This window comes from Anser anser, assembly GCF_964211835.1.
Source record: "Anser anser genome assembly, chromosome: 1".
NCBI lineage: Eukaryota > Metazoa > Chordata > Aves > Anseriformes > Anatidae > Anser > Anser anser.
In genome coordinates this window covers 198932440-198956722 of record NC_139720.1, presented here as the reverse complement: position 1 = coordinate 198956722, position 24283 = coordinate 198932440, and the positions used below count along the sequence as shown (strand labels likewise).

Here is a 24283-nt window from a genome sequence, read left to right as displayed (position 1 = left end):
ATCTGAGGAGGAACTTCATGATTATTTCATGTTATATATACTCATTGAATACACCAGAAGAAAAAATTATGAACAATTTTCACATTTATACTTTTGTGTTTAGGATCTGGAATTACTTTTATAAAAATACTGCAGAGTTTTGAACTCATATATCTCCCATATATCTCTAGTGACATAACAGTTTATGAAATTCTATTATGAAATTCAGTCAATTCTAAACCAATACAATAAAACTAGACCGATACAATAAATTCAGTGACAATACCAATACAGTAAAACTTCAGAGCTGTGAGGTCACTTGTAGCTTTTTTATATAATAATATAATCTTCCACGAGCAAGCTACAGTGTTTTACTTGACTACTACTAGAGAAACATGAATATCTACTCTGATATTAACTTGGAGGTGTCATCTGTACACACATTATAATATATATACATTTGTTTACATGAACAGAAATTCATGCATTAATGGTAGCCTAGAAGCCATAAGTTCATGCTGCACAAAGTGCTGGGCATGCGTAGACTAAATTCCTATTCATCATCACCTGACTGCATAGTTCCTTCATGTAGAAGGAACAATGCTTTGTTTGTACACTATTATTTGCCAGGTCTTTACCCAAAAGCCAATGATTTAGTTTATGCTTCTTGCCCAGATTTCAAAGGCAGTTCATAGTTAATGAAGGCTTTTAGTTTAACATGGTAGTAATATTTCAGATGTGTGAGGTTTAATAATAATCACTTTTTCAACCTCATTGAGAAAAAGTAATTTCACAACAAACATGTCTTTATTGTTCACTGCTATAATCTTATTTTCTTTTATTCTAAAAATATTTATATTTGTATTTAACTGAAAGGAAGACTTTTTTTTTTTTTTTCCTTTTTTCTTTCAGGTAATTTAAAAGGTTAATGTTTATTATTATTATTATTTATTTATTTATTTATGTTCTTATTACCAATATTTTTGAAAGGGATTGTTCTGTATTAGTAATCAAATGTTTTGATGAGGGTGCCTGTGAGCTAATCTTTCATGAAAGGAAATCACATTTCAGGAACGTGCTTGGGAAAAAAGCAGAGGGAAGCTACATGAAAGCTTGGTTTAAGATTTCTCTGTTATAATTCCTTAGATTACATAAAGTTCTTTCATATCCCTGTTGGACTCATCTGTTCATTCATCACTAAAATACACATTGGATTCCTTCCAGAAACCATTTTTGATTAGGAGGAAAATTTTGAAAACACTTAACTTCCTGGAAAATCTAAATATATTTAAGGGTCAAAGTCACATTTAGAACTGCAGTGATGTGCATACATTAGTGTATTCATAGATTTAACACTGAAAATTTTTATTTCATCTTGTAAAATAAAAGCTGAAGTCGGCAGGAGACAGATGTGAAAACGAAACATTTCTTTCATCTTTAGAGATGAAAGCAATAACAACATAGTATTAACTCGTCTAAGGCTTTGTTAATTATTCTCTGTTCTTGGAAATGTTTCAATGATTTACTCTTTCAGTTTACTGTAACAAGGACTTGATATAGATGACATTATCTCATTTTCCATGGCAGTTAATTCCAGGAGGTCAGTAACCACAACTGACTCAGTGGAGGAGGCAGTAAAAATATAGATTAACCTAGGCAAGGAATGGGATTTATTTTTGCATTTCTGTTGCACCAGATTGTAAACTGCAAGTGAAGATTAAGTTTTTCCAGCTCTAAACATAATTTGCATAAAACATTTGGTCACAGTGGTATATGCTTTTAACTGTTTACCGCTTTTGCTGAATTGAAAGAAGAAATTGCTTCAATATAAGATAACATTCCTCATATCTCAAGTGTTAGAATCTAATACCATGATGTCACTCATAGAAACACTAGACTTCAGAAGTGGCTCATAGTTTTATGGTCAAAACAGAAGTTTGTGGATATGCAGATCTCTCAGTGAGCTGTTTTACAAGGTTATATTGCTCAAAATAGTATTGCTTTTGCTCAATTATGAGTAAAGAAAAAATCATTATGTAGAGAGAGATTTAAGGTAGCTAACCATGCTGAATTCAAGCATTCGTAGATCTACAAGGCATACAAAATCCAGTTACTCAAGATTCTCTGGAAAGAAAAAAATAAAACACTTCACAGGTTTCTGATGTGGAAGTCTAACATTTAAAAGGACTCCTCAGGCAACTTTTACTGTTATCACTATATAGTCTTTCTTGAACAGGATAATCTAATTTTTCTGACCACAGCTTTCCATCTAACAGGCAGTCACCCAACTACATGACCGACAGAGCAATTCCAAATGTTAGCTACTCATTCCTACAAGGTGCTGATGCCAGCTGTGTGTCTGGTTCCTTAAGGGCATTATGAAAATTCCCACCTAACATGGATAAAATAATTCAACAGTTGGGCAAATAGTAACAGAAAATGATTCAGTAAAACTGTTTAATAACTATATAAATAGCATATTAAGAGGTGAATATTTTTCTCTCTCTTTTTTTTTTTTAATGGTTTCTAGCTAAAAAGCACCAACTTGTTTAGAGTCTGTGTGTGCGTACAGTTTTGTAAAATGTTGGGTTTAGTGACTTCTGTGGGTAGAAAGTATAAGTTCATGTTTGATTCTTCAATACTGACTCAAGAAAAAATAACAAGTTTCATGTATGATTATACCCTCACTTCCTCTTAACAGTCAAAAAAGGTTATTATTAAAATTAACAATGTAGTTTAACTATCTAATCCTTTTTTTTTTTTTTTTTCAAGATAGTGTGACAAAATTTAGGGATTGGATATCAATAGAAACTAGAGTTTTCATTTTATATATGCTTCAAATGGGACTCAGAGGTCCAGAAACATGAGAGAGAAAATACTAGTTTCTATAGCTTTTGTATGACCACCTTTTACCTCTGTGCCCCTCCCCAAAATCATGAACTACAAGATAGGTTTTGTGCATTGTACCTATCACAAGCATAAAGCTATGCTCTGGAAGCAAATAAAAATATTTGGTCTACTGACAATCAGAAGGAATGTTGTTCTCCATCCTCCTGCCATGTGGAAGAAAGACACTTTCATTTGTGATCCCAGTTGGTAAGGCTGCTTGTTACCTATGTGCAACTCAGAAAAGCCACTCGAATAGAGTAATGCCAGTTTAATTTAGACATTGTTGTTATCAAAACTTTTTCAGATTCTGTAGGCAATAAGCCATGTGAGTCAGTCACAAAACTTTCTAAATGGCTTTCCATGTCTCAGTGCTGACAGTGAAAGCATTCCTCATGGCACCTCCAAAGTCCTTTTCTGAGACAAGTATAGATAATTTTTAACGCAAACATGCAATGTTACTACTTATAAAACTCCAAAAAGTTCTAGAGGACTAAAAGTAATTTTCTCCCCAACACAGTATGATGGATATTAAAGACCAGATCTGATCCTTGCTGCATGGCGTGGATATGAAAATTTCAGGTCTGTGTCAATGGACAGTTTCAGTGGAAAGCAAGGAGCAGAACTGGTTTTTGATGGTGCCATGTAGGAGTTTGAATTAAGAACCATGAGGAATTCAGCATATCCTGTTTAACTGAATTTCCTCAAGTTCTTGCCTTCTTCAAGACAAGGAATTTCCATGCCGATGAAGACTGAGGCAAAAAGTTCATTTAGTACCTCAGCCTTCTCCATATCCTGTGTAACCAGGTCTCCCATTTCCTTCTAGAGAGGGCTAACAATTTCCCTAGTCTTCCTTTTATCACTGTTGAACCTACAAAACCTTATCTTATTCCCCTTGACATCCCTAGACAAATTTAATTCTAAAAAGACTTTAGCTTTCCTAACTTGATCCCTGGCTGCTTAGAAAGTTTTTCTGTATTCCTTACAGACATTCTTTCCTGTCTTCCACCCTCTGTAGACTACTTTTTTACTGTTTGAGTTTGGCCAGGAGCTCCTTGTTCATTCATGCAGGCCTCCTAGCTTTTTTGCCTGACTTCCTCTTTGTTGGGATGCATAGCTCCGGAACTTGGAGGAGGGGACCCTTGAATTATCCCATAGAGCAGTTTCCAATGGAAAAAAAATAATTAGTGTGTTGAAAAAGAGTAGTTTACTTTTTTCCAACCATAACTTTCAAGGATTTAAATAATTCTGTATCATTGTATTTCCATTACTCTGCAGAGCTGCTTTTTCTATTATCAGAATCACTTTATAAATGTCTTCTGAGAAATACAAATGAAATGCTGCCATGTAACAGAATGTATCTTCACCTGAAAACCTGACATATCATCTTTTTTAAGAAAAAAAAAGAACAAAAAGTTGAAGATTATATTTCATTTCGGCCTTTCCCCAAAGCATGCAAAGTGCTTCAGAATGTTTCTAAGGTGTGTATGGAGCAGAATGCTTGTAAAATCTCAGCCAATGACACAGATTTTCTTCAAACACATTTATGTCTATCTAAAAAATAGATAGATAGATAGATAGATAGATAGATAGATAGATAGATAGATAGATAGATAGATAATCAATGTAAGCTCATATTTAGGAACTTACAAGTTCCTAAAAGTTGATAGCTAACATCTTTTTTTATTATTGAAACACTCTGAAAGTAAGTTATATAGAAAGTTATTATTCATGATTTCAAATAACGCTAGTGACAATTCCCTGAAAGGACAAACATAGTTGCTGGGACTACACCTGGGACTCTTACATTGAATATCCAGCACTGACATTTAGGGACACAGCTGCTCTGCACCTAGCTGCCCCGAAATGATCCAGGGTCTTTCAAATTCTACTTCTTTCAAGAATGCATTCTCTCAGTCTTTACTAGACTCAGAGGTTGACTCCACAGTTCCTATTTTTCTGTGTGATATAATACAACAGGATATCAAATTCTCTATTTGGGTGATAAGTAGCACACGGAGATTTCACCTTGCAGATGTTTGAGTCCATGGTCTGAAATTAGGACCCATCCTTGTATTTGCATACATCTTTATACGCACTGTATCCTGTGCTCTCTTATCAAGTATTTTATCATGTATTTCAAACTAGTTAATCACATTATTCTTTCACTAGATACTCATGCAATTTATGATCATGGATAGCCTTCCATTTAGTATAGCTTTTTCGATAACATGTTTGGACTGGCATATGCTTCGTTGGGTTAAAAACTGGCTGGATAGCAGGGCCCAAAGAGTTGTGGTGAATGGAGTCAAATGCAGTTGGAGGCCGGTCACTAGTGGCGTCCCCCAGGGCTCAGTACTGGGGCCAGTCCTCTTTAATATCTTTATCAATGATCTGGATGAGAGGATCGAGTCCATCCTCAGAAAGTTTGCAGATGACACCAAGTTAGGTGCGTGTGTTGATCTGCTCGAGGGTAGGAAGGCTCTGCAGGAGGATCTGGATAGGCTGGACCGATGGGCTGAGGCCAACTGTATGAAGTTCAACAAGGCCAAGTGCCGGGTCCTGCACCTGGGGCACAACAACCCCAAGCAGAGCTACAGGCTGGGAGATGAGTGGTTGGAAAGCTGCCTGGCAGAGAAGGACCTGGGAGTATTGGTTGATAGTCAGCTGAATATGAGCCAGCAGTGTGCTCAGGTGGCCAAGAAGGCCAACAGCATCCTGGCTTGCATAAGAAACAGTGTGGCCTGCAGGGCTAGGGAAGTGATTGTCCCCCTGTACTCGGCTCTGGTGAGGTCACACCTCGAGTACTGTGTTCAGTTTTGGGCCCCTAACTACAAGAAGGACATGGAGGTGCTCGAGAGATTCCAGAGAAGGGCAACGAAGCTGGTGAGGGGTCTGGAGAACAAGTCTTACGAGGAGTGGCTGAGGGAGCTGGAATTGTTCAGCCTGGAGAAGAGGAGGCTTAGGGGCGACCTTATCGCTCTCTATAGGTACATTAAAGGAAGCTGTAACGAGGTGTGGATTGGTCTCTTCTCCCATGTGCCCAGTGATAGGACGAGGGGGAATGGGCTAAAGTTGCACCAGGGGAGGTTTAGGTTGGATATTAGGAAGAACTTCTTTACTGAAAGGGTTGTTAGGCATCGGAATGGGCTGCCCAGGGAAGTGGTTGAGTCACCATCCCTGGAGGTCTTTAAGAGACGTTTAGATGTTGAGCTTAGTGATATGGTTTAGTGGAGGACTTGTTAGTGTTAGGTCAGAGGTTGGACTGGGTGATCTTGGAGGTCTCTTCCAACCTAGACAATTCTGTGATTCTGTGATTCTATATTCGAAAAATTGTTAGTCCACATGCATATAATACAGGACTTCTATAGACATTGGTCAAACTTTTGATATACTGCCAGACATCTTGCTCATTATTCTGACATAATGTGCTTCTCCATCCCACCCTACAGCTTTCTGTCATTCCAATTGCTTGCATGGCTACAGTATTTAAATTTCATCTTTCCAGGCATGTGAAGCATTGTCTTTGCATATAGTTGAGATAATTTTGAAAGTCATAAAACCTGTGATTCAGACAATTCATTTTATTGCTTAAAATGTGTCTGATATCAGCCTAGATGATATTTTAAATTGACTCAGTTCTTGGGGAAAAATATGACTTTTATCCAACATAAAAACAGTAAGAAGGAACACAAAATATTTTCATTTAATTAGCTTTATATCAAAAGGTTAACATAGTTTTAGCATATATTAAATAAGTATGAAGTACATAGTGTTAAGTAAAAATAAAATTAAAAAATCTGATTTAGAATACAAACACATTTTTTTTACTCCAAAATTTTATTTTTATTTTTTTTAATTACTAGTTTACAAATAAATTGAGAAGGTAATCTTTAGTTTTTCTGTTCAACTGATCTTTTTATTTGGCAGTCAATGCAAAAGCAAGTTCCAAGAATTTGTTGCAGACAATTGTTGGCAAGGAGTGTTTATATTAGTAAAATGAAAGAAATATTTATTTTCCTTATCATTTAGCTCTCAGCATCAACAAAATAACTATTTGATACTCTCTCCTGAGATTTCTACAACTCAGATAATATTAGTAAAAAAAATTGTGCCCTGTATAAAGCATGCATAGGCCACATGTACTGGAGAACTGAACCTGTATTGCTGACAAGAAAAAATAATAAAATAATAAATGAGGAAAGTTTGATTATTATAACACATAAATCTTCATGCCCATCAGAAACTCCATCTCATAATCAGTTCTATTGCTTCTTCTATTTCATCCTGCCTTTCCAGGAAACATATTAGTCAAAGATAGTTATGTTTTACAATATTTAGAAATGGGACAAAAAAAAAAAAAAAAAAAAAAAAAGATTATGACATTTTTTAAACAAAAAGCATTTTTCGTCTTGGCAGTTGACATCCTAAAAAGACAGGCAACCCATCTACTGATTCTTAAAAATTAAGCATGTAGGTACTCTACTGTCAGTATAATAAAATGAAATAATTCATTATATGATAAAAGGCAAATAAAGTTCCACAATTTTACAATAACCACTTGCAGTAGTTTAAGTAAGATCCAACAGAGATAATATTCTATCATGTTTTAGTTTTTTAAAGTTTTTTCAAATTTTCAGTAAATACAAACTAATTTTCTGTGAGGAAAAAAAATAAAAACACACCATTGAGCTAAACATGAAAATATTCCTTGCTTTTTTCTGATGACTGCTATCTGTAGTGGATTACTATTCACTGTTCATTGCTTTCAATTTTGGTGGGTTTTGTCTGTTTGTACAGACTTTCATGAAAGTCATTCAGCTTGATGACCTTCCTTCCTTCCTTCCTTCCTTCCTTCCTTCCTTCCTTCCTTCCTTCCTTCCTTCCTTCCTTCCTTCCTTCCTTCCTTCCTTCCTTCCTTCCTTCCTTCCTTCCTTCCTTCCTTCCTTCCTTCCTTCCTTCCATTTTTCAGGTAAATTTACAAACGTACTATCAGTGTGCTGTCTTGCTATTTGCCAGTAATATATCAATGTCATCTGTATAATATTCAAAGAATCTACAGATAATAGTTAAATTATCTTTAAATGAAAATATATATTATTTATCTAAACTGTCTACTTGGCTTTCCTTTCCGTCTTAAATAATATTTATCCCATTCTCACAATCATAGAATCATTTAGGTTGGAAAAGACCTCTAAGACCATCTAGTCCAACCTTTAACCTAGCACTGCCAAGTCCCATATTAAAACATCGTTTAGACATTTTTTGAACATCTCCAGGGATGGTGACTCAACCACTTCCCTGGGCAACCTGTTTCTGTACTCCACAACCTTTAAGGAAGATTTTTTTTCCTAATATCCAACCTAAACCTCTCCTGGTGAAACTTAAGGCTGTTTCCTTGTCTTATCACTTGGTGCTTGGGAGAAGAGACCAATCCCCATGTCCCTATAGCCTTCTTCATGGTAACTGTAGAGCACAGTAAGGTCTCCCCTAAGCCTCTTTGACAATATTGTCCATTCCTTACGGAAAACAACAACAACAGCAACAACAAGCAACAACAAGCAACCACCATTGGTTAGAGCATATTCTGTCTTGTACCTCTTTTAATTTATTGAGTGCATGGATTCTCCTTTGCGCAGAATGTTGTCCTGTGCATTCATATTTCCTAGAGCTTCACCACGTACATTTGTTTCATAAAAAGTAATGTTAAACACTTTTATGCATATTACTTTGAAAAGGTGGGATCTCTCCATTGTAATGGACCTTGCTGCCAGTCAGAAAATTCTCAGATGTGAACTCTGCCATTATAATTTGCATATAGTTATGACGATTTTAAGTGACTGAATCTTGATAGTTTAAAAAAAGTTCATGAAAATGCACTATAATTTTTGATTTTGATTTTGATTTTTTGTTGTTGTTGTTGTTATTATCATTATTTCTGAATTACACTCCTGTGCCTGTAACTTTGCTTGTTTAGGATAGCATATTCAAATAGATTTTAAAAATGAAAAGGCTATATCCTGTACAGTGCTGATAATTTTCTTACACTTTTTTTTTTTTTTTTTTTTCTGGAAGGGAAAAGAAATATTTTCCAGTCTTCTTGCATCTCTTTTCAGACAAATGTTGGTACATGAAAAGTTAATTAATCTGTTCTGACTTTCTTGAAGACCTATTTAATTTCTATAATGTTATAAAGATGGCTGTTTAGTTCTCTGCCTTAATAATCAGCATAATGAAGGCAATTAAATTCCTCCAGAAAGCCCTGATATAACAGCTTATTTTTCTTAGACTGAGATGTTGATTTGTCCAGTTTCCCACCTCATATCTTCTTCATTCACAGGTCAAATATCAATTCGTGTCAGGGGCCTATTACAAATTGGTGTTGTTATAACTTTATATGTTACTCTTTTTTTATTATTTCCTAGACTTTTTTTAATGATCTCCATTAAAGTAATACAATCAGATCTCTATCTACTCAATCTTTGATTAAAAAAATAATAAAAAATTGTGTTTCACATGCATTATCACAGTAACTGCAAAAATATGGAATTTCACTTTCAATTTGGAAAGTTCACCATTTAAGACAGCATTTCAAGAAATGTATTTTCTAATGTTTTATCTGTACCAAGTTATGATAATAGTAAATAGCTAGTTTGAGAAGCTATTTCCAAGTGAAGATTCAACTCACTTTAATTTTTTGCTGCTGTTTCCTCTTTAAGGCTGCTGAGCAGTTTTTTGTTTTGTTTTGTTTCACGTCATAATTTTCATCAGTTTTTAAACAGACCATGGACAGTAGCTTCTGGAACTTCTGCTTAGAGAAATGTATGTATAGCTTGAAGAAAATCCATAGAGATGTTTTTAATTCTTCAAAGAGAAAGCGATGTTTTTAATGAAATTGTCATATTAGAGGTGTTCAGTTAAAATATAATACATTAAGGCATGTGCTGAGTGCACTTCTGCAGTGCTAATTATGCAAGTCAGCTAGTCAAGAACTTTTGATGATTTTAGGGGTTGCTCAGGTTCATTCTCACAACTGGATTGTAAAATCCAGAATATTGATGCAAGAGTGCAGTACCTAAATTATTTGTCTTATCCCTCTGATATAGAATGTAATATGATGTCAATTTGAGGTACAGACCCCCACACAGTGAATTTTCTAAAGTTAAAAATCAGCCCCACTCTGAGATTGTATGATCTGCACTTCTGCTGAGGGAGTTAATGCAGCAGTGTTAGGTTTCCCAGGGTACATGCACAACTCCTGTCCTCTGCTGTTGCAGGCATTCAAATCCCTGTGATGGCAAGTGTTTAGTAGATGTATCCACAGATACCATTGTCTGTGTACGGCATTTGTGAAAGCTCTTGTCTGTGGTTCAACAGCGGTGGAATAGCTCAAAATTCAACGTTTGTTTATGTTTCCTTCCAGGAGCTATGTTTACAACAGGTCTCCCTCCCTTTTCTGGTGACAAAACATGTATTAAACTGTAGGCTCTTTCTCTTTCCAATTGTTCTTATATATTTTTATGGTGGGACCTGTCACAATAAATATTGTATAGATAAATTGTCTATTTTGTGTTGATAAATTAATATAACTAGAATCTCAGGGAACATCCAAGATGAGAAAAATAGAAAGGATAGCATCACATTTTATTTTACATAACCCTGAAACCCTGTGTCCTCTTGGCATATTCTCTCCCTCTGCTGCTTTGCATGAAACCTCTAGCAAAGGGTAGAAAGGTGACAAGGTGTCCTGAGACAGTATTCATTCTCAGATGTAAGTGTCACTCTGGCTATCAGCCATCCTGTTATTCTGGTTTGGCAGCAGAGGTTAGAAATTGAATTGTAAAACACTTATGATTCCAAGTAATTGCCAGAGAAGGAAGAGAAACACATTCACTCCCCTGCATCAGTTCCACCACAGTTTCTTGTAGCCACTGATGGGGACATTATGGGTTTCCATTTCTGGCAAGAGAATAGCTAAACTTTTAATGAAAGCAGGCATCATGCCACAAATCTTCTAGAAACGCAGAAAATCATCTTAAGTAGGGGCAGTGATGAGCTGGACACTTCACTCCCTGTCAAACAAGTGACTGCAAACTATATCCTGATAGAGCCTACACTGAGTAATTAGTAGGATTTACCAGCACTTGTCCAGCATGTACCAGAATATTGAGTAGCCCCAGGCTTGTATTTAACTGGCTGATTTTTGCCTGATGCAATAGCAGAATTTCAGCACGATAGCGACAAAAAGTGCATAGTTCCTTCATTATATTTCCTAGCATTTTGCTGAATTGCTGTTCCTAGTTTGTATTTTATGGACAGCATGAATTTTCCAAAGTGGAGTTTCTTGTACAGCAAAGAAAATGTTGAAAACTTTAAGCCATGTATTCTTTGTGTTCTTGTTTCTAAATTCTGTCTCTCTGGTTTCCTGAATGGCAAGAGAAATTAATTAAAAAAATAATAAGAAGAATGAAAGTAATTGTCCTCTGTCATTGAAAAAACTTATAACCATATAAAGAAAAAATAACAAATTTTGCAAGACAAGTTCTGATAGACATAAAAAGAACTGGGCAAGATCAATGGAAGTAAATGCTATTAGTGCAATCAATGACGTTGCATTTCTTCATGACTATTGGTTAAGAAGGATACCCTCTCCCCATAAAACATCTTTCAGAATAATTTATCTCAGAAACAAAACCAGCATATGAGCAAAAATTTCTAGTTCTCCTGACAGAAGTGTGACAACTTCCTGGTATAATTAGGGAAATGTCGCTACTCTATAGGGAATACTGAAGTTGTTTTCATGACAGTAAACTTCATTTTAGGATGTCAACAATACAAAAATAATACTAAAAGCATTACAGCCACTTGACACAGAGTACAGAACTGGTAGAAAGAAAAAGTTAAATAACTTGGTCTTTGCAAGCTGTCCAGCAGATCACATAGTGTCAGTTTCTGCAGAATTATCTTTACACTGAATTAGGTATGAATGTGTTGTGTGGGTTGCATAATCCCACTCAAATACTTGGTCTTGATTATACTCGTGTATACTTGATTATATATACTTGATTTTGTGGACTTGATTATACTTCCTCCCTTCAAACTGGTCAACACTGTCACCCTGCTTGGTGTTGCCTGCAAATTTAGTTAGGATGCACTCAATCCCTCATACAGATTGTTGATAAAAATGTTAAATAAAACTCTCCCCTATACTGAGCCCTGGAGAACACCACTGCAGACCAGCTGCTAACAGGATTTATCTCCATTCACAACTTTTATGGCCCTGCCATCCAGAAAGATTTTTACCCAGTGCATCCATCCAAGCCATGAGCAGCCAGGAGAATGCTGTGGGAAATGGCTTCAAATGCTTTTCTAAAGTTCGGGTGAACAACATCCACAGCTTTTCCCTTGTTTGCTAAGCAGGAGGAGATCAGTTTAGTCAAGCAGGACCTGCCTTTCATAAACCCATGCTGATTGGATCTGATCACCTGGTTGTTCTGTACATGTCATGCAGTCAAAATTATCTGTTCTGTGACCTTTCCTGGCACCCAAGGCAGACTGGCAGGCCTGGAATTCCCTAGGTCCTCCTTCTTGCTCTTCTTGTAGTTGGACATCACATTCATGAACCTCCAATCAGCTGGGACATTACAGTTAACCAAGAATACTGGTAAATTATTGAAAGTTGGTTGGCAAGCACTTCCACCAGCTCCTTCAGTATGCTTGTGTGGATGGGTACCTTGAGAAGAAGTAGTCTTACTAATAAAAATTGAGGCAAAAAGGCACTAAGTACTTCAGCCCTTTCCTCATCTTTTGTCACTATGTTTCTCCCTACAGTCAATAAAGGATGGAGATTCTCCTTAGTCCTCCTTTTCTTGTTTATGTACTTATACATTTTTTTTTATTTGTCTTTTACTGTATTATAATGAGGTCTTTCAAATTTAGGCTGCTGCTAGAAGTTATATCTATATCTATATCTAGATAAGTTATATATAATCTAAACTCAGAAATGACAGGATGCCTGGATAACACATTATGGATGAAAATTATAGTAGATCATTTATTTGCACAGATAAAGGAACCTGCAATACTCTAGTTGTGATCAACTGTCATTCTAAACACTTTAATTTTCCTTTAATGATCAGGTAAAAAATCCAGATAGAAAAAAAATGAAGGCAGTGGTAATATGGAGTGGACTATTTAAAAGAGGCAGCCAGGTTGTCAGCCTTCCTACTTTATCACTAATACTGCAGGAGGTTTTACATTATGGTATCCCAGGCTTCAAATTAAATGTCAAATTCAATTTGCCACTGAAAACATGAAGTGTGTTACTGCCCTTAGAGGGGTAACCTGACAGCATAGTTTCATAATTGGTGTCTGCCCTAATACTGATTTAAAATACAGGAAGAGATATAATTTGACTGCAGTCATATCTTACTCTTTAAAAATAAACAATCCATCTCCAGATAGACTTAAAACACACTTGGTTGAAATTTGAGCCCTTAGTAAAGTTCACTGGCTTTATTTAAAATCTTTGGGAAAATAATGTTAAATACAGTATGATAACAGATACAAACCTCCCTGATGGGATCATGCCACCAGTTATGTCTTTATGTCTCTGACATTTAGCTCATAATAAAATGAGATTTGTGAAAGAAAATGAAGAGGTGCTTATTCCATTTAGAGTACTTTATTTTTTTCCCCTCTTTATTCAGACAAGCTTGTGTTTTAATAATGAGATTTCTAATCCACTTTAATATCCTACCATTATATCTTAGTGAACTATCTGCCAGATAAGTAATAATAATGAGGTATGTTTAAATATAAAAATGTATCCTTAAATATCTAGATGGTTTTAGTGCTGGTTGTAATTAGAAATTTAAGAAACATGTACAAATAAATATGCTCATTAAAAAAAAAAAAAAGATACATCACTGTAGCACCAGTCAATTTGTTGCATCATTAATACTCTTCAGTATGGCAGTTTAAAATATATTACAGTGTTTCAAGTGGAAAAAAGCTAAGAAAAAAATTATTAACATTTAAACCACCATAACTGTTTCAGAACAACAGCTAAGTGCTTCAAGTCTCATTTGCAAACTAATTTTATTTTCAAAGATGCATTTCCAAATTTCATATCTCTATATGGAATATAAATAATATATATATCCATAGCTCTATTATTAATTTTTACTGTTAATTAAATAAATTGTTTCTTTCTGAGATCTTATTGCACTAACTAGGTTTGCATTTCTAATACTAGAAACAACTATTAAAAATAAGGGGATCGTCTAGCCCAACCATCTAAATAAAACAAATAATATTTTATTATTTTTTTGTTATTCATTTGAATAGTTTGAGATTGAACTATATATATATATTTCTAAAATACACTCAGTGTTAAGATTTGTTTCAAAAGTGTCTAAAATGACTTGTACCTTTTAAGCTTAAGAAACTTTTATCGTATCTTGAAGATGTAACCCTTTTGACCTGTTTCATTTTTGCAGAGAATCATCTCATCTGAATACATATGCAGTAACAACTTATGCATATGTATAAAAAAAAAGCTTATGCAAAATCATTGTAAAATGGAGATGTACACTTATCAAAGGGATCTGTATCTACAGATCACCTCAACTTGTAGAACACTTGCTTTCTTCTTTCTCAAAAAATGACAAAATATGACAGAAAGTCCCCACATCTTTAAAGCAAAATAATATTTTCCTTAGATGGATCATTTTGTATATTTTTTAAGTTATTTCTTTAATTATACATCTTATGTTGAAATAAAGTAAAATAAAATATTTCAATAAATTTTGACTTCATATGTCAAAATCACAGAATCACAGAATCATTTAGGTTGGAAGAGACCTCCAAGATCACCTAGTCCAACGCCTGACCTAACACTAACAAGTCCTCCACTAAACCCTATCACTAAGCTCTATGTCTAAACGTCTTTTAAATAACTCCAGGGATGGTGACTCATCAAATCATTCTCATTAACTAAACTTGAGGACTGAGCTCATGTGAAATTCACCACAGTGGCTAACACAGATACTGACTTGGACCTCACAAAAAGTAGAGACAAGTTTTCTATATAATACTGTGTTTTTTCCAACTTGGGGATTGACAAGGAGAGAGACATATACACAGTAACTGATCAATCACACATAATCTTTTCATATGCAAACTGCTCTTTGTATCTCCCATCCTCTCCATGCATGAAACAGACTTCCACTCACTGTATGTAACCTACATCTTTTTGTATCAGTGTCCTGACAGGCTGGCAGTATCATGTTAGGCCCATATACAGAAGGTAAGTAGGGTATTAAAGGATCTCACTTTTTCCTTTACACGCATTCGGGAGTCTGCCCTGCAGGTACGTGATTGATAAAGTGAATAGGATTTCACTTCTTAGGCACAGAAAATGTATTAATCATTTTCACACACAGTATTGAACACCCCAGTACACAATACACCCTGTTATGCCAGAGATTATTTCTGTGGAAGTAAGGATAAAAATGAACTGGATTTACAGGCCCACAGAAGGATTTTGACCACTACTCCAGGGCATATTATACATGCAAAAATCTGCAGGTTTTTATATCCTTGTAGAGAACTGAGTGGTGACATTGTTTTGCATTATTAAAATGCAAAATATCATTAATCTGGCAGTCATATTAAGTAGAAGGCTTAAGCTGTGCTTATTTATACAGGTTGATATAATACCAGATGCAAGTGGCAGTCAAGGATATTTATTTAACTGCAGTCATCTTCACTCTTGGCGCTAGTTAGCTGCTGCAGAACAGAGGCCAAGATGAGCTACTCCTCTTACGCATTAGAGGTAGATCTGCTGAGTACAGCTGAGAAACAAAACAACAGCAGTGTCATGCTGGTCCCATCCTTGTCACTAATCCCTCCTCTTGGCAGAGAAAAGACAATTTCCAGATGTGATTACTCTGGCACATGTTATGATCTCCCAATGGAACTGAAAAGTAAACAAGTAGGTCTGAAAAGAGTAGCATAAGATTATTTTATTTTATTTTATTTTATTTATTTTTTATTTTTTTCCTGAAATTTTAGGTAGTAAAGAAATCAAGTCCATCACAAAAAATGCAGGGTGAGGTCAGGTCATGAACACAATTTTATCTGTTCATCCTCAAACTCCTCTGAGTTCATATGTGGGATTTAATAAAATCGTTTAAATACATTTCCTGAATAATTAAAGCAAAATACTGAAGATTATCCATTATAAAGGAAGGCTAATTCATTGAAATGACCAGTTCGATTGCTTAGGTTTTGTGGAAACTTTCATCCTGGTTTGAACAAACAAGAGAAGACTGACATCAACCAGTTTAACTGTCTGAAAGTTAACTGAAGAATTTAAAGTAGCTGACTACACTTCTGCATCAATCAGGTTAAAATCACAGTTAGCACAAAATGAAGTTGTTCATTGCACGCCAAAATAGCTTCTGAAAATGGTTTGAACGCATTTTCCTTTAGCTCACCTATTTCCCTTTACCGACTAAGAAGAGAGCTTGTATAACTAAATTCTGGTGTCGAATTACTTATAGTTTTCATCTTTACTCTTATGTTCCTAGTACTTAGATGTTATTAATATTAGTGCAGCTGAAAACAAATACTAATGAGAGCGTCATAAATCCTCATATTAATGAGAGCGTCATAAATTCTCATGGGACTTTAAGAAACAACCATTAACAAAATTTCTGCAGATAACCAGAGAACTTAACAGTGCTAGTTGTGAACTAATCTATGTTACTCCTACTACAGCTTCTGATAAACTAAAAAATCACTCTGATTAAGTCAATTTGTGTTGCAGTGCTCATTCGCATACTCAAGCAAAAGCAGCAGCAAGGCTTTTTATATTGCTCTATCTGCAGCTGCTGCTTGTTCTCTGACATGTGAGCTGAAATTTAGAAAATGTCATTCCGTTTGAGAAATGGGTCGAAAAATCCCAAATAATTAATTCCACTGCTGTCCTTCTCAGAAGGTCTCATCTAAGAGGTATTTATTCACCCTAAAATATGTACATGACATACTGTGAGCAGCACAGTGTTGTAAGGTTGTACCCATCCAGTACGTAAAGGTTTATCCTGAGCCATTCCACTTGCCTGAGCTGTACCCAAATCTTTTCATGCTATATTCAAGCAAATGCAATCAAATAGCAGTACCTCACTAGTGTTAGCTTAGAGAAGCTGTGAACTATTTCTGCAATCGTCATTTCCCCCTGAGGACACTGATGACATTTTATGTCTAATTTACAATAAGAACCCCAAAGAAGATCTAGCTCCTCTGACAGCTAACACTGGATGATCCCTGAAATAATTCAACATTAAACAAGCTTTCTTGGTCAATGTTTTTGTTCATCTCCACCATGCTTATTAATGATTTATTTCATAAAAAAGTAATATTAGACACAATAAAAATGCAGTCATTTGGCAAAAATGTTAACATTTCCTTTTGTCAACAGCTTGATATATATGTGTTGGAGAGGGAGACACTCTGTATTTCATATTCAAAAAACTAATTTTAAAATATGTACGTGCAAATATATTCAAATACTAGGAAGTAATAAAAGTTTAATATGATATTAATTTCTTATTTTGTGGGTACTGTGCAGAGTTTTTAAAACAGATTTCCTTCATCTGAATAATTCACAGCTTCTTGGACTGAGACATTTTGAGATTTTTTTCAGCACTTCCAATCAAATATTGTTTTGTTTTTTCAGCACAGTAGTCCAGATGTTCATTGACTACTATAGAAGTTGTGATTGATCCACATTTCAAAAATAACCAATTTTCTTCTTTTGCACAGTAGCATTCTATGTTTATTCCTAGAATTTGATTGGTTTCTTTAAAAGCTATATTAGCATCATGAGTAAAAAACCCTATAAAATATTAATTTAGATAGTGAAAGTCCTAGTTGCTTGCCAAGAGGAACCTGACAAGAAAAGGTTCTGCTTCAGAATAAACTTTTAATATTGTTAGCAGTAAATTAAGTGTTCATAAAAGAACGCAGAAGTTGTTTTATGAAACTATGAAAACTTGTGCTTTATTAAATTTCCTTTACAATAGGTTAAACTATTATTAAACCTTGAAAATAGATGATCTTCTCTAGTGGTTATAATCAATCCTGAAAGACGTCTTGCTGTTTACATTAGCTTAACATCATTCCACTTCCATTTGTTGTATACAAAAATCCATTGACATTTCATTGTAAATGCGTTTATGGTATGACTTTTTATGAAATATTAACTTAATATAATTTTATTACATTTAAACAATTTTATAAACAGCATTGTCAAAAAGTCTCTGGACTGAACAAATTAATTTTTTATTGAAAGCAAGTGGGAACATGAACTCAATAGAGGTTATTTATATTCTGTGTAACCAATGTCTGTCATAATCATGGTCTAGTAGTTAACTTTATATGTAAATATACCATCAGGGAACTCTAGCAGGCAAATTTTTTGTAAAAATTTCCAGCTAAACTATCTCCACTATTCATGATGAACTTTGTAACATCTGAGCCCTTGGTTTTCTAAAGCCTTCAATTCTCCATGGACTGTGTGTTACTAGGCCTGACATGCATGGGAGCAAGGAAGACTGGCTGAACTGCTGACTGTGCCAATTCAATTCAATTCACGTCTTCTAAGTCCTTATTGAAGTAAAGGTTGTTCAGGGAGGGACAGAGGCTTCAGTGTTGATTACAAGGCTTTATTTCAGTGATTTGAAAGGTGGATCTTCAGTTAGATCTCAGACTTTTTCCAAGAGTATAATGAGCCTTTTATAGAAAGCCTAGTCAGTGATACTGACATTTATTGCAGGTTTTGCCAGCTTGAGGAATCATATTAGCAGTCTAGTTGTATTTTAGGGAATCTCCAAATGTGTAGAAAAATATTGCCTAAAATTACAACTTGAATCATCCAAGAATATCTGTTCTTTCCAGGATATGTTATTTTTTCTTTCCAGTTCAAACGTGGGTGGCAATAGCTTAATTTCTTATTCTGTTCAGTTTCTTCTCTTCTAAGTTCATGTAAAACATAAGAATTGCTTATCGCTGGATATTTCTTCATTATGTGTGAATATGTTTCTTTTTTATAAAGGAAAGGGAAAGTTAAATACTTTGAAGTGTCAGTGACGAGTTTTCCTCTAATATATATTAGTACAGGAACAATAATTATTACATAGCAAACCTTTCTTTTCTTTTTTCTTTTTTTTTTTTTTTCAATGTCATATCTTTTCCACTGAGCAGTGTAGTCACTGTAGAGAAAGACTTCCTTTGCGAGAGGGTGTGGATTCAAGTAATTATCTCTTTCATGTTGGTACAGATAAACTGATAAATATGCATATTATGGAAAAGGAAAATGAGGTAGTGATAATAGAAGAAAGGACTTTAATATCAATATCACGGTATCTATGCTAAAAGCTTCACTTCTTAACTATTTTAATTTAAAAAGGGACAAATCATCATAGTTCCATATACATTTACTCTAACTGCCAGAAAACAAATATTAATGATAGTAGGTGCTATTAGTAGTAAAAGAGTATGATTTTACTAAATCTAGTTCAGGCTTCTTGCACATTAGTGTTGACACCATTGCATTAGTACTCATATTCATTTTGGACTCAGAATCATGAAACAATATCCACCCTTTCACTACTAGCAAAAACAATTCATTAAAATATACTGAATGTTCTAATAAATTATCTGCATTCAGCACACAGAATTAAGACAAATTGCAAAGTAATTTGACTGAAATTCTGGGGAAAATAAAGAGCTATGGATAGGGTCGTGGAAATTAAAAATCACATCTGCTAATTTTTTGTCTATAACAAGAACTTAAATTTGTTAGACAAATTACTTGCTACACATTATATGCATCAACTTTATTTTAGATCACTGATTTTTACAACTTGCCACCAGGGAAAATTCATATATATGCATATTTCATGAAGAACAGGACAATAAGAAAGCTCAATAAATACTACACATTCCATCCTTATTTAAAAAAAAAAAAAAAAAAAAAAAAGAAGACTGTAGAGCTTGCTTAAATCATGCTATGTTGCAAAAGAAAATTATAGAAATTAATAGGTTCTGGACAACTTCATTTTCTTTCATTTCACTTAATTACTAAAGAACCCAACAAACTGTTCCAAACAGCTGGATTTTTGTGAGTTCTAAATTTATATTTGTGGAAGAAAAAAAAAAAAAAAAAGGTACTGTTCAGTTGAAATATTTTAAAGTTCTTTTTAGTGGCATCTTTAGCTGTACTATTTTCCAGTACTAAGTGACGGTATATTTTGCTCTGTTTTGTTAGGGTTAAAAAGCAAAAGCTTGTTTTAAAAGATTTCTCACCTTGGGCTGGAGATAGCCAGGACTAGGAAAAAATAAAAATAAATCGAGAAAATTAATGAGATTTCAAAACTTTTTGTCTATATGTCCTCAAGTGACCTAAAGAATGAGCTAGTTTAAAAAACAACCACTTCCTTCCAAGACTTAAGGGAGTATTCATTAACTACTTATAAAGCAATGACACTTTCTTTTTAATTTTAATTTTTTTTTTTTTTTTTTTAGAAAGCAGATACTCTTCATAACATGTTTAGTGCAGCTTTGGTCTTTTTGTTTGGTCCTTTGAGTAAAAGAATTCTTCAATCACCCAGGACTATCTAAAAGCCAGAGTCATCCAAAAATCAGATGACAGCCATTGACAGTAGAGAAGCCTGGACTATAACCATTCCTAAATTCTCCATTACAGATTAGAATATATGCCAGCATTTCTTATATAGTATTTTCATGCACCTTAACATATTATTTCATAGAATCATAGAATTATTAGGGTTGGAAAAGACCTCCAAGAATCTGGTCCAACCATCCCCCTACCACTAATATCACCCACTAAATCATGTCCCTAAAATCCAGGTCCAAACTTTCCTTAAACACCCCCAGGGACAGTGACTCCACCACTTCCCTGGGCAACCCATTCCAATGCCTGCTACTCCTTCTGAGAAGAAATGTCTCCTAATTTCCAACCTAAACTTCCCCTGGCATAATGTGAGACCATTCCCTCTAGTCCTATCACTGGTTATCTGTGAGAAGAGGCTGACCTCGAGCTCCCCACCATTTCCTTTCAGATAGTTGTAGAGAGCAATAAGGTCTCCCCTGAGCCTCCTCTTATCCAGACTAAACAACCTCAGTTCCCTCAGCCACTCCTCATAGGACTTGTGTTCCAGGCCCTTCACCAGCTTTGTAGCCCTTCTCTAGACATGCTCCAGGGCCTCCATGTCCTTCTTCTAGTGAGAAGCCCAAAACTTAACACAGTGTTTGAGGTGTGGCCTCGCCAGAGCAGAGTACAAGGGGGTGATCACCTCCCTGGTCCTGCTGGCTACACTATGCCTGATACAAGCCAGGATGCTATTGGCCTTCTTGGCTAAACACATTTGTGTTTAGCCCACAAGCAGAGCAGTGGCCCCATAGGCAGTATCAAAGTCTTTGTCAGACTCTGTGAACTGTGTTCCTCAACTCTTTGATGTACAATATCCCTACCATATTGCTCTGCACTCCTTTTGTCTGTACGGCCAGTTAAACATTTAACCCAGAGGGCCAAGATATATAAAAGATAAAGATTTAATATTTTTTTCTTTATGATAATAAGCAAGATTTCTAGGTTGGTAGATTTTAAAGAGCTGCAAAATGGCATATTTTCTCTTTGCTTGTTTTGGTGACAATTCTACTGAGATAAACCAATGTACTAATACAACAAATATCTTAATAGGATTGTCAGTGTCCAACATTCATGACTTAGTTCACAGCATCTCCCTGTCATTACACTCTGCTTCAACGTATTAATATCCCTGTGGAAGAGGACTGAAGTTTTACATTGATTGAGTCAGGTTATGTAGGTCACAGTTAAGAGATGTCGAGATGTCACATAAAAGTTGTTATAGCTGTTTTCCTTCGCTCCTTATTTGGTGCAAGTTTTCATAACTCTGTTGTCTTTAACGAAACTTTCATTAAAAATAAATATCCTCTTTTTTTTTTTTTTTTTTCCCCTGGAACTTAAACTCATTGTTTCAAGAATGCAATGAGAAATTTATATAAATTCATTTTTCATTGTGATGTTCCCATTGCTCAGCTCAAACTATTCCTTATGCTGTTTCTGCTCTGTCAATTATAACCTTTAATATAATTTTTTTAAAAGTCTGATCACATAGGCACAGTAATACCTTATGATAATAACAATCTCACTCTTTAATGCTGGAAATTTTGTTTTCTTTTTCCCTGTTTATGCAACAGAGAAATCACCAAGTCAACTTGGTAATTTCTGTGTTGCACCACTATAAAAACAGCTGAAGTAAAGATAAGTAAACATAAGTGAAGACAAGTAAAAGAGAAAGAAGAGTGATAAAGCTGGGGGGTGGGTGGAGGGGTAGTTGAGCTGTACCCTCTTTAACAGACATGACCATAAGGGAAAAATTAAATATTAATGAAAATACTTATTTCCCAAAGGTCTAGCCAGCAAAGAATGCTGAAAGAGATAATTTACTAAGCAAAGGAACAGAGTGACTGAAAAATAGATTATCACTGAAGTGAAAAACAAAGGCAGCTGATATTAATAATTAATTGAGGAGGTTTCCTGTGGAGGTTTAGATGAGCTACAGGCACTATGAGTAAAGTCACTTGACTAGCAGACTGTTATATTCCCTTTCAGAGAAACTCTTATTAATGTGTACATCCTGTTTGCCTGGTCTGAGTTACCTGGAAGGAAGTAAAATCCTAATTGGGAATTTTTATCTGTATTGAAAGCTGTACCTGCTGTGCTGTATAAATGAAAGCTGACAGGTTACATGTTTAGATTGTTGCAGGAATAACTACTGGCACCTAAATAGAAGATGTCATCTTGTTCTCACACTGTGTTTCTCTGTACGCGTATGCATACACGCTTGTCCTTATATACAGAGGAAGGACTGCCAAAGTATGTTACAACTGGAGATGCTCAGAGAGCAGCTGAATTGATACAATACAGCAGGAACCACTTCTTAAACTTTGAAATTATTATCTTTTTTTTTTCTTTTTTTCCCCAACAAATGTGTTGGGATTTGCCTCTGCTTATTTAACAGGAGCTGTGGCATGTAATTAAACTGATTGTAATCTGAAGGCATCTTATCGTCCCCAAAATTGGTTTAATAGGGGGAAAAAAAGCCAGACTTTTCTTTGTTACCTAGTGCATTGTTCTGCTCTTGAGGATTGCTCTTACAGCTGCGGATCATAGGCAACAGGGGCTGAAGGTTCCTTGAGCTCCAAGAAGAGGATCTCAAAGGTTTCCTAAATATATACAACTAATTAAGTGTAGGAAATGAACTTACGTTTGCAACAATGTTTTTCAAGTCAAAGACCAATAATACAATCATGTCCATACAAAACCATCTTAAACTCAAAATTTTGGATGAGTTTTTGTTGCAGTTATTGATATTATCAAAGTGATAACTAAGAACACAGTGATCAAAGATGCAATGTGCAAAGATGTATGTGCTAAGCCTGGGACAGATAGGAAACAAAAATGTGAGGAGTGGTGGAGAGAGATAAGTATGAATAATCTGTTCTGTGTAAAAGGTGTTTGTTTCAAATATATTGGTAGATTCTTTGTATATTGAGTAAACAGGAAGAAACTGGAACCTATTTCAACACAATTTGCAAGTGGTAAAAATGCATGAATTTTCTTAGAGAAAATTATTTTTTAGTGTTGAGCTTTCTAAAATGCGGTATACCAAATACCAACATATTGCTTTCAGGAAAAGAAGGACACATGCCAAGCTATATACTTCAAATATGTTTGCTGTGAAAGATATGTGCTCTAAGCTTGGTGTTTTGGAAATTCAAATCTTCAATATACAGCTTTGGAGTGATAACCATGCATAATATCCAAAGCACTGCCACAGAAATTTCAGCTATTAACACAGGTAACTACTGGAACAAGATCCCTCTAAGTATCTGTCAGACGACCTGTCCTTTTACATAAAGAGTTCTTCTGAATTAGACTTTTAATTGCATTAAGACCAGCTTTGTCTTTTGAATTGCCTACCATATTACTGCAAGATATTTTTAATTTTCTTAACAAAGATTTGCCTTTGTCTCACTAGGCTAAGCTTTAATGAAGAAACATCAACACTGCTAACAGTTGCACAAAGAGGGACCGAAGACCTTCGTGACCAATGATGTGGTTGTCATGGAAACTGTTTCTATTTCTGTCACTCACCGGGAGTCTTTCAGGTAAATCAAGACAAAACCAAGAAAAATCTGCTTATTATTTGAAGATTTTTAACTGAAAACAGACATAGGAAGATGTAAAAGCATGCCAGAGATGATAACATCATTACTAGAACTATTTGCCTAAGTGGTGAAA

At 35.0% G+C, this 24283-nt stretch overlaps 1 protein-coding gene across 4 annotated transcripts in view; it reads left to right on the top strand.

The window, feature by feature from the left end:
* CNTN5 (contactin 5) overlaps positions 1-24283 on the top strand; it is a 677796-nt gene that overhangs the window by 265391 nt on the left and 388122 nt on the right. For all 4 annotated transcript variants that reach the window (XM_083820927.1, XM_083820925.1, XM_083820928.1 and 1 more), the window contains one exon: positions 24021-24150. In XM_083820927.1, coding sequence (XP_083677053.1) covers positions 24093-24150 — 58 coding nt within the window. In that variant the 5' untranslated portion in view covers positions 24021-24092. The remainder of the gene's footprint in view (positions 1-24020; positions 24151-24283) is intronic.